General features: G+C 40.0%; 1 protein-coding gene across 3 annotated transcripts in view; it reads right to left on the minus strand.

Moving 5' to 3' along the window:
* Positions 1 to 12,276, minus strand: part of BEND2 (BEN domain containing 2) — a 61,747-nt gene that overhangs the window by 44,985 nt on the left and 4,486 nt on the right. For all 3 annotated transcript variants that reach the window (XM_055268923.2, XM_055268922.2, XM_055268921.2), the window contains exon 3: positions 2,273 to 2,388. In XM_055268923.2, coding sequence (XP_055124898.1) covers positions 2,273 to 2,388 — 116 coding nt within the window. The remainder of the gene's footprint in view (positions 1 to 2,272; positions 2,389 to 12,276) is intronic.

The raw sequence follows: 12,276 nt of genomic DNA on the forward strand, positions 1-12,276 counted from the left end.
TTAATGATACTTCCACCTTCTTCACAATCAAGTATTCATGTTATTGTCTAAGGAAAATTTATTAATACACCAAAAGAAAATATGAAAGAAAGAAAAGTTCAGAACTTCCATTTCATTTTCGAGAAGCACCTAAGGTCTATGTGTGATATCAAAGGACCTTCGCCCACTGCAAATCCTACAACTACAGGAAAAGATATATTTGCAGAATTGTGTTCTCATTAACCCAACTACACTTAAGACACCATTTTCATCAAGCTTAACCATTTATATACTTCGTGGTAGATAAACAAGTCTTCTAGCACCAGAACTGCTTTAAAAGCAAGTATTTCTAACCATGAACAAAGAACCAAATGTTAAATGGCTTTTGATTTTCAAATAAACCAACAGTGACACTCTGTGGACAAGACAGGAAACAACCATCTATTTTTCTTGATAAATTAATCTGTAAATCATCTTAAAATATTTTTTGGAGTAAGGCAGGGTATAAATAAGTAAACAGACAGTAAATAACCATTATATTTCTGTATAATTATTCTAAGGATGAATTGTGGGCCATAAGAATAATTTTAATATAAATATACCAAGTAGTTACCTACTTCTTTGTTTCAAAATACATGATAAAAAATTAACCGAATTAGCCCAGCATTACAAACTTATTAGATGGCAAAATTATATCAAATTATAATAGATATTAATAATTGCAAACACAATATTACCATCTTACCCTTGTATAGTGCTTCATGCTTTCCAAAGTGCTTTCAGATAATTATGCACAAAACCATGACACTGGGCAGATAATTAGCATTATCCCCAAAAATGAAAATATTGAGGCTGATAGAAGTTAAGAATTGCCTACACTACTTATGTGGCACTGATATCCACATCATTATGTAAGTAAACAAATACATTTTCTGTTAAGCCAAATTATATATAGTTGAATAATCTATTTTATTCAACTTCAGAGATCAAAAAGCACAGGAGAATATAGTGGTAATGTAAAACAGTACGACCACTTAGAAAAACTGGCAATTTCTCATAAACTTTCACCTACCCCATTGCCTAATACTTCCACTCCCAGGTATTTACCCAAATTAAATGCAAACATAGGTTCACAAAGAGACTGCCATAAGTATGTTCATAGTCACTTTACTTCTAATAGCTCAAAACTGCAAACAACCCAAATGTCCATCAAAAGAATGGATAGGCCAGGCGCGGTGGCTCACGCCTGTAATCCCAGGACTTTGGGAAGCTGAGGCAGGCAGATCACCTGAGGTCAGGAGTTTGACACCAGCCTGGCCAACATGGTGAAACACCGTCTCTACTAAAAATACAAAAATTAGCCAAATGTGGTGGCGGGCGCCTGTAATTCCAACTACTCAGGAGGCTGAGGTAGGAGAATCGCTTGAACCCAGGAGGTGGAGGTTGCGGTGAGCCGAGATCGTGCCACTGCACTCCAGCCTAGATGACAGAGCAAGACTCCATCTCAGAAAAAAAAAAAAATGGGTAAGCAAATTATGAGTATTCATGTGACAGAATACCACTCAGCAATGAACAAGAATGAAATATTAATACTATGAAATGAATCTCCAAAACATTCTTCTCAGGAAAAAAGACTATGACCCAAAACAGTACATACTGTACAATTCTATTTATGTGAGGTTCTAGAACAGGCAAAACTCATCTAGGATGGAAAAAAAAAACAAAATGTATTTCCCCCAAAGTTAAGGGAGATGGGGACTTACTGGGAAGAGGTCCCAGGTCACTTTCTAGGGTGATGAAAATGTTCATTACCGTCTTTTTTTTTTTTTTTTTTTTTTTTTTTGAGACAGAGTATTGTTCCGTCACCCAGGCTGGAGTGCAGTGGTGCAATCTCGACTCACTGCAACCTCCACCTCCGGGGTTCAAGCGATTCTCCTGCCTCAGCCTCCCGAGTAGCTAGGATTGCAGGCATGCACCACCACGCCCAGCTAATTTTTTTGTATTTTTAGAAGAGATGGGGTTTCACCACGTTGGCCAGGCTGGTCTCAAACTCCTGACCTCAGGTGATCTACCCGCCTTGGCCTCCCAAAGTGCTGGGATTACAGGCATGAGCCACTGCGCCTGGCCAAAATGTTCATTATCTTCATGGGGTGTAAGTATACACATTTATCAAAACTCACTGATTTGCGCATTTTACTGCATGAAATTCAACTCCATTTTTAAAAAAGAAATACAGCAGAATGAAAAGAACAAAGAGATATTTTCACTTTAATAAACAAACCATAATATCTACCTCTGGAGTACACAATCTTCCTCTTTTTGGCAAATCCACTTCCTCTGAGTTGTAACTGTATCTTCTTAAATGTACCGGGTGGTTCATCTGTGAAACTATTTGGTCACCATGGGCTACTGTGAAGCAACGTATTAAAAAGTTATTTCATACACTACTCTCTTAATACCCTTAATACGGATATGCTCTCAGAATGCTAACTCAAATTGAATTGGACTTTGGGTTGAATTTTAGAGTGACAAAACAAGAATTCTTCCATGACCAATTTAGAGTAACTATTTTAAAACTGAAGGGCTATATTACTTATGACTAGGAATAAGAATCAAATCAAACACAATTACAAACTGTGAAGTGACTGCTTAGTAACTTAAAGCCTACATAGTAAATGCTGGAAACAAATGAACAAGAGAATGCAAGGGCTAACTGCTTTTGTAAAGGAGCCCCAAAAGGCCCTTGACTAAGGAGATGGCATTGTGTCCAAAATGTATGTCAGGAATCTATTCTAGATCGGGCCCCCACTGCTATGTGAGCTGGGCAGACCACTAGAGACACCACTTCCTCATCTGCCAGGTTAACATCAGTTGAGATGATCTCTAATTTCAGCTTTCAAGTTAGGATTGCCTTATTAAATTTTATATTAATCCTAAATAAATGGATGTGAAATGTAAGCCAAACAATCTAGAATTAGGAAGATCTGGTTATGGTTCTGAGTCACCTAACTACAGAACTAGAAGAAGGCATTGGCTGCAACAGTATTGGATTATATCTTGTACTAGAGATTTGTTTTAAAAGCCTGCATCAGAGTTACTGGGGGTGACACTTTAATGAAAGAGCTACTTCACTTAAACCTTCCTGAGCCAGGGCAGTAATGAGAGGCACAATTAAGGGATTCAAGTTTCATCTCTTTCCTGTTTCCTTTCATTCTATAATGGAGATCCTAATGACCAAGGACCCAAAACAGAGAAATCAAAAGGGGATAAAGAAAATGGGAGAACTAACTCTCAAGTTAGATAAATGCAGACTAATATTATATAGAAATATCAAGTTATAAAATACCTCCAGGCTAGACCCGGTGGCTCACACCTGTAATCTCAACATTTTAGGAGGCTGAGGCAGGAGGATCACTTGAGCTCAAGAGTTGGAGACCAGCTTGGGCAACATAGCAAGATATCGTCTCTACTAAAAATAAAAATAAAAAAAATCAGCTGGGCATGGTGGCATGCGCCTGTCATCCCAGCTACTGGCAAGGCTGTGGTGGGAGAACTGCTTGAGCCTAAGAGGTGACCATGCCACTGCACTCCAGCCTGGGTGACAGAGCGAGACCCTGTCTCAAAAATAATAGGAAGAAGAAGAAAATAAAAGATACAATAAGATACCTCCAAACTGAGCTGTAACTTCAACGAAATTTTATTTTTTAAGCTGTTTTGAGTTTTTTCTGACTATAATGCAAGCTATAAGTAATTAAATTCTGATGTATTCAAACAAAGGAACTACACAGCAACGAGAATAAACCAACTATTGCAGCACATAGCAAGAAGTAAAAAAAGCCAGACACAAGCTGGGTGTGGTGGCCCATGCCTATAGTTCCAGCTACACAGGAGCTGAGCCAGGAGGATCAATTGAGCCCAGGAGTTCAAGTACAGCATGGGCAACACAGTGGGACCCTGTCTCTGAAAAAAATGCCAGATATAAAAGAGAGTATAGCATAAGATTCAATTGGTATAAAACTTAAAAACAGAAAAATGTAATCTATGGTGGGAGAAGTCAGGATAGTGGTTACCTTACAAAGAAGAGTAGTGACTGAAAGGGGGTGGATAGGATTCTAGGGAGCTCATAACCTTATATTTCTTGGGATGGGTGCTGGTTATATGCATGTATTAGTTTGAAATTTATTTAAGCTGTATATTTATGATGTGTGCATATTTTGTATGTCACAGACTTCCATAAAAAGTTCACCTATGGCCGGGCGTGGTGGCTCATGCCTGTAATCCCAGCACTTTGGGAGGCTGAGGCAGGCGGATCACTTGAGGCCAGGAATTCAAGACCAGCCTGGCCAACAATGTGAAATCCCCTCTCTATTAAAAATACAAAAATTAGCCGGGTGTGGTGGTGGCAGCTACTCAGGAAGCTGAGGCAGGAGAGTCACTTGAGCCTGGGAGGCAGAGATTGCAGTGAGCTGAGATCACACCACTGCACTCCAACCTGGGCGACAGAGAGAGACTCCGTCTCAAAAAAAAGAAAAAAAAAAGGTTCACCTAAAAAATTCAGCTCATTATAAATAATTCAGAATCTAAATAAAAAGAGAAAGCAATCCACCAGCAATAAATATTGTAACCTTTAAATACATTTATTTATCTTACTCATATATTGTTAAGCAATTTTATGTGTCATTTATAATTTTAAAAATATTTTTAAATGCCCGCATAATATTCTATTTTATGGATGTCCAGAGGTTCTGTTATCTGTTTTCCACTGTGGGACATTTATATGGCTTCTAATTTTTCACTATTTTGATATAATGATGTGTATACATTGAAAGGCAAATATTTATCATTTTAATCATTTGTAAGTATACAATTCAGTGGCATTAAATATATTCAGATAGTTGTATAACTATCATCACTATCTATACCCAAAATATTTCTATCATCCCCAACATACACTCTGCACCCATTACACAATAACTCCCCCTCACCTCAGTCCCTGGTAACCTCTATTCTACTTTCTGTCTATGATATCAGATGGTCTATAACACACTAAAGAAGTATCCTGCTAGCCCTGCATATAGTTTTAAAACCAAAACAGATAAGTGGTATCAAATGACTTTTTTGGTATCAGATCAGGGATCAGCAAACCACAACCTGTGGACCAAATCCACTTGGCCACCTGTTTTTGTGTAGCTCATAAGCTAAGATGTTATGGAGTTTTTTTACATTTCTAAATGATGGGGGGGAGAATATTTCATGAAATGGAAAAATTATAGGAAATTCAAATTTCAATGACCATAACGTTTTATTGAAATACAGCCACAACCATCTGTTTACATATCAGCTGCTTTCATGCTATAAAGGCAGAGTTAAATACTTAAAGCAGAGACCTTATGGCCTGCAAAGCCTAAAATATTTACTATCTGGCCCCTTACAGAAAAAATTTGCCAGTCTCCAACATAGGCAATAACATTTTCACATTTTATTTTATTTTATTTATTTTTTAATCTCATTCTAATTTATTTATTTATTTATTTATTTTTTTTTTTTTTATTATACTTTAGGGTTTTAGGGTACATGTGCACAATGTGCAGGTTTGTTACATATGTATCCATGTGCCATGTTGATTTCCTGCACCCATTAACTCGTCATTTAGCATTAGGTGTATCTCCTAATGCTGTCCCTCCCCTCTCCCCCCACCCCACAACAGTCCCCGGAGCGTGATGATCCCCTTCCTGTGTCCATGAGTTCTCATTGTTCAATTCCCACCTATGAGTGAGAACATGCGGTGTTTGGTTTTTTGTCCTTGTGATAGTTTACTGAGAATGATGTTTTCCAGTTTCATCCATGTCCCTACAAAGGACACGAACTCATCATTTTTTATGGCTGCATAGTATTCCATGGTGTATATGTGCCACATTTTCTTAATCCAGTCTATCGTTGTTGGACATTTGGGTTGGTTCCAACTCTTTGCTATTGTGAATAGTGCCGCAATAAACATACGTGTGCATGTGTCTTTATAGCAGCATGATTTATAGTCCTTTGGGTATATACCCAGTAATGGGATGGCTGGGTCAAATGGTATTTCTAGTTCTAGATCCCTGAGGAATCGCCACACTGACTTCCACAATGGTTGAACTAGTTTACAGTCCCACCAACAGTGTAAAAGTGTTCCTATTTCTCCACATCCTCTCCAGCACCTGTTGTTTCCTGATTTTTTAATGAAGGCCATTCTAACTGGTGTGAGATGGTATCTCACTGTGGTTTTGATTTGCATTTCTCTGATGGCCAGTGATGAGGAGCATTTCTTCATGTGTTTTTTGGCTGCATAAATGTCTTCTTTTGAGAAGTGTCTGTTCATGTCCTCTGCCCACTTTTTGATGGGGTTGTTTGTTTTTTTCTTGTAAATTTGTTTGAGTTCATTGTAGACTCTGGATATTAGCCCTTTGTCAGATGAGTAGGTTGCAAAAATTTTCTCCCATTGTGTAGGTTGCCTGTTCACTCTGATGATAGTTTCTTTTGCTGTGCAGAAGCTCTTTAGTTTAATGAGATCCCATTTGTCGATTTTGGCTTTTGTTGCCATTGCTTTTGGTGTTTTAGACATGAAGTCCTTGCCCACGCCTATGTCCTGAATGGTATTGCCTAGGTTTTCTTGTAGGATTTTAATGGTTTTAGGTCTAACATATAAGTCTTTAATCCATCTTGAATTAATTTTTGTATAAGGTGTAAGGAAGGGATCCAGTTGCAGCTTTCTACATATGGCTAGCCAGTTTTCCCAGCACCATTTATTAAATAGGGAATCCTTTCCCCATTTCTTGTTTTTGTCAGGTTTGTCAAAGATCAGATAGTTGTAGCTATGCGGCATCATTTCTGAGGGCTCTGTTCTGTTCCATTGATCTATGTCTCTGTTGTGGTACCAGTACCATGCTGTTTTGGTTACTGTAGCCTTGTAGTATAGTTTAAAGTCAGGTAGCGTGATGCCTCCAGCTTTGTTCTTTTGGCTTAGGATTGACTTGGCGATGCGGGCTCTTTTTTGGTTCCATATGAACTTTAAAGTAGTTTTTTCCAATTCTGTGAAGAAAGTCATTGGTAGCTTGATGGGGATGGCATTGAATCTATAAATTACCTTGGGCAGTATGGCCATTTTCACGATATTGATTCTTCCAACCCATGAGCATGGAATGTTCTTCCATTTGTTTGTATCCTCTTTTATTTCATTGAGCAGTGGTTTGTAGTTCTCCTTGAAGAGGTCCTTCACATCCCTGGTAAGTTGGATTCCTAGGTATTTTATTCTCTTTGAAGCAATTGTGAATGGGAGTTCACTCATGATTTGGCTCTCTGTTTGTCTGTTATTGGTGTACAAGAATGCTTGTGATTTTTGTACATTAATTTTGTATCCTGAGACTTTGCTGAAGTTGCTAATCAGCTTAAGGAGATTTTGGGCTGAGACAATGGGGTTTTCTAGATATACAATCATGTCATCTGCAAACAGGGACAATTTGACTTCCTCTTTTCCTAATTGAATACCCTTTATTTCCTTCTCCTGCCTGATTGCTCTGGCCAGAACTTCCAGCACTATGTTGAATAGTAGCGGTGAGAGAGGGCATCCCTGTCTTGTGCCAGTTTTCAGAGGGAATGCTTCCAGTTTTTGCCCATTCAGTATGATATTGGCTGTGGGTTTGTTGTAGATAGCTCTTATTATTTTGAGATACGTCCCATCAATACCTAATTTATTGAGAGTTTTTAGCATGAAAGGTTGTTGAATTTTGTCAAAGGCCTTTTCTGCATCTATTGAGATAATCATGTGGTTTTTGTCTTTGGTTCTGTTTATATGCTGGATTACATTTATTGATTTGCGTATGTTGAACCAGCCTTGCATCCCAGGGATGAAGCCCACTTGATCATGGTGGATAAGCTTTTTGATGTGCTGCTGGATTCGGTTTGCCAGTATTTTATTGAGGATTTTTGCATCAATGTTCATCAAGGATATTGGTCTGAAATTCTCTTTCTTGGTTATGTCTCTGCCAGGTTTTGGTATCAGGACGATGCTGGCTTCGTAAAATGTGTTAGGGAGGATTCCCTCTTTTTCTATCGATTGGAATAGTTTCAGAAGGAATGGTACCAGTTCCTCCTTGTACCTCTGGTAGAATTCAGCTGTGAATCCATCAGGTCCTGGACTCTTTTTGGTTGGTAAGCTATTGATTATTGCCACAATTTCAGAACCTGTTATTGGTCTATTCAGAGATTCAACTTCTTCCTGGTTTAGTCTTGGGAGGGTGTATTTGTCGAGGAATTTATCCATTTCTTCTAGATTTTCTAGTTTATTTGCATAGAGGTGTTTGTAGTATTCTCTGATGGTAGATTGTATTTCTGTGGGATCGGTGGTGATATCCCCTTTTTCGTTTTTTATTGCATCTATTTGATTCTTCTCTCTTTTCTTCTTTATTAGTCTTGCTAGCGGTCCATCAATTTTGTTGATCTTTTCAAAAAACCAGCTCCTGGATTCATTAATTTTTTGAAGGGTTTTTTGTGTCTCTATTTCCTTCAGTTCTGCTCTGATTTTAGTTATTTCTAGCCTTCTGCTAGCTTTTGAATGTGTTTGCTCTTGCTTTTCTAGTTCTTTTAATTGTGATGTTAGGGTGTCAATTTTGGATCTTTCCTGCTTTCTCTTGTGGGCATTTAGTGCTATAAATTTCCCTCTACACACTGCTTTGAACGTGTCCCAGAGATTCTGGTATGTTGTGTCTTTGTTCTCGTTGGTTTCAAAGAACATCTTTATTTCTGCCTTCATTTCATTATGTACCCAGTAGTCATTCAGGAGCAGGTTGTTCAGTTTCCATGTAGTTGAGCGGTTTTGACTGAGTTTCTTAATCCTGAGTTCTAGTTTGATTGCACTGTGGTCTGAGAGACAGTTTGTTATAATCTCTGTTCTTTTACATTTGCTGAGAAGAGCTTTACTTCCAACTATGTGGTCAATTTTGGAATAGGTGTGGTGTGGTGCTGAAAAAAATGTATATTCTGTTGATTTGGGGTGGAGAGTTCTGTAGATGTCTATTAGGTCCACTTTATGTAGAGCTGAGTTCAATTCCTGGATATCCTTGTTAACTTTCTGTCTCGTTGATCTGTCTAATGCTGACAGTGGGGTGTTAAAATCTCCCATTATTATTGTGTGGGAGTTTAAGTCCCTTTGTAGGTCACTGAGGACTTGCTTTATGAATCTGGGTGCTCCTGTGTTGGGTGCATATATATTTAGGATAGTTAGCTCTTCTTGTTGAATTGATCCCTTTACCATTATGTAATGGCCTTCTTTGTCTCTTTTGATCTTTGTTGGTTTAAAGTCTATTTTATCAGAGACTAGGATTGCAACCCCTGCCTTTTTTTGTTTTCCAGTTGCTTGATAGATCTTCCTCCATCCCTTTATTTTGAGTCTATGTGTGTCTCTGCACGTGAGATGGGTTTCCTGAATACAGCACACTGATGGGTCCTGACTCCTTATCCAGTTTGCCAGTCTGTGTCTTTTGATTGGAGCATTTAGCCCATTTACATTTAACGTGAATATTGTTATGTGTGAATCTGATCCTGTCATTATGATGTTAGTTGGTTATTTTGCTCGTTAGTTGCTATAGTTTCTTCCTAGCCTCGATGGTCTTTACAATTTGGCATGTTTCTGCAGGGGCTGGTACCGGTTGTTCCTTTCCATGTTTAGTGCTTCCTTCAGGAGCTCTTTTAGGGCAGGCCTGGTGGTGACAAAATCACTCAGCGTTTGCTTGTCTGTAAAGTATTTTATTTCTCCTTCACTTATGAAGCTTAGTTTGGCGGGATAGGAAATTCTGGGTTGAAAATTCTTTTCTTTAAGAATGTTGAATATCGGCCCCCACTCTCTTCTGGCTTGTAGAGTTTCTGCTGAGAGATCAGCTGTTAGTCTGATGGGCTTCCCTTTGTGGGTAACCCGACCTTTCTCTCTGGCTGCCCTTAACATTTTTTCCTTCATTTCCACTTTGGTGAATCTGACAATTATGTGTCTTGGAGTTGCCCTTCTCGAGGAGTATCTTTGTGGCGTTCTCTGTATTTCCTGAATCTGAATGCTGGCCTGCCTTGCTAGATTGGGGAAGTTCTCCTGGATAATATCTTGCAGAGTGTTTTCCAACTTGGTTCCATTCTCCCCATCATTTTCAGGTACACCAATCAGACGTAGGTTTGGTCTTTTCACATAGTCCCAAATTTCTTGGAGGCTTTGTTCATTTCTTTTTATTCTTTTTTCTCTAAACTTCCCTTCTCTCTTCATTTCATTCATTTCATCTTCTATCAGCGATACCCTTTCTTCCAGTTGATCGCATCTGCTACTGAGGCTTCTGCATTCTTCGCGTAGTTCTCGAAACTTGGCTTTCAGCTCCATCATCTCCTTTAAGCCCTTCTCTCCATTGGTTATTCTAGTTATCCATTCTTCTAATTTTTTTTCAAAGTTTTTAACTTCTTTGCTATTGTTTTGAATTTCCTCTCGTAGCTCAGAGTAGTTTGATCGTCTGAAGCCTTCTTCTCTCAACTCATCAAAGTCATCCTCCATCCAGCTTTGTTCCGTTGCTGGTGAGGAAGTGCGTTCCTTTGGAGGAGGAGAGGTGCTCTGTTTTTTAGAGTTTCCAGTTTTTTTGGTCTGTTTTTTCCCCATCTTTGTGGTTTTGTCTACTTTTTGTCTTCGATGATGGTGATGTACAGATGGGTTTTTGGTGTGGATGTCCTTTCTGTTTGTTAATTTTCCTTCTACCAGACAAGACCCTCAGCTGCAGGTCTGTTGGAGTTTACTAGAGGTCCACTCCAGACCCTGTTTGGCTGGGTGTCAGCAGCGGTGGCTGCAGAACAGCGGATTTTCGTGAGACCACAAATTCAGCTGTCTGATAGTTCCTCTGAAAGTTTTGTCTCAGAGGAGTACCCGGTTGAATGAGGTGTCAGTCTGTCCCACTGGGGGGGTGCCTCCCAGTTAGGCTGCTCAGGGGTGAGGGACCCACTTTAGGAGGCAGTCTGTCCGTTCTCAGATCTCCAGCTGCGTGCTGGGAGAACCACTACTCTCTTCAAAGCTGTCAGTCAGACAGGGACATTTAAGGCTGTGGAGGTTCTCACTGAGTTTTTGGTTGTCTGTGCCCTGCCCCCAGAGGTGGAGCCTACAGAGGCAGGCGGGCCTCCTTGAGCTGTGGTGGGCTCCACCCAGTTCGAGCTTCCTGGCTGCTTTGTTTACCTAAGCAAGCCTGGGCAATGGCGGGCGCCCCTCCCCCAGCCTCGTTGCCGCCTTGCAGCGTGATCTCAGACTGCTGTGCTAGCAATCAGCAAGACTCTGTGGGCATAGGACCCTCCGAGCCAGGTGCGGGACACAATCTCCTAGTGTGCCGTTTTCCAGGCCCGTTGGAAAAGCGCAGTATTAGGACGGGACTGACCCGATATTCCAGGTGCCGTCTGTTTTCCCTTTCTTTGACTAGGAAAGGGAACTCCCTGACCCCTTGCGCTTCCCGAGTGAGGCAATGCCTCGCCCTGCTTCGGCTCGCGCACAGTGCGCTTCACCGACTGTCCTGAACCCACTGTTAGGCACTCCCTAGTGAGATGAAACCGGTACCTCAAGCAGAAATGCAGAAATCACCCGTCTTCTGTGTCGCTGGGGCTGGGAGCTGGAGACCGGAGCTGTTCCTATTCGGCCATCTTGGCTCCACCCCCCCCATTTTCACATTTTAAAGAGAAGAAAATCCAATTATCTAAGCAAAGGGCAAAGAATAAATTGTCATATAGCTAAGGAAGAAATATTCCAAGGAGTTAACATCTCATGGCTCTCTGTACAAGTGAGGATGTGGATGGTCTCACATTTCCTAGAGAGCCATTCAAAGGACCAGTGGCTATAGCAATTCTGGTTGCAGGACTCCACTTTCCATGGGGTCTTGGATGCTAATGTAAATTTCAAATTCCAATTGTTTATTGTTGGCATGTAGTAAAGTGATTAACTTTTGTATATTAACCTGTTTGCTGCAACCTTGCTATAATCACTTATGACTTCCAGGAGATTTTTGTTGATTCTTTGAGACTTTCTACGTAGATAATCATGCCACCTGCTCCATGGACTCTTGACTCAAGCTGTTATTCCTAGAAGTTCAGTTTTAGCTTTTTACTTTTGCTTTGCCACCAAATTGTTATAATTATAGTTGCCAGATATAAATAGTTGTTCAAAGACAGAGAATATATTCTCCCCAATGCTTTCTGAGACTGTCTCACACAGAACAAAGGAGACATGGCAAAGCTTAAGTGAAGGGAAAATGCAAGCAG

This window comes from Symphalangus syndactylus, chromosome X (assembly GCF_028878055.3).
Source record: "Symphalangus syndactylus isolate Jambi chromosome X, NHGRI_mSymSyn1-v2.1_pri, whole genome shotgun sequence".
In the NCBI taxonomy this organism is placed as follows: Eukaryota; Metazoa; Chordata; class Mammalia; order Primates; family Hylobatidae; genus Symphalangus; species Symphalangus syndactylus.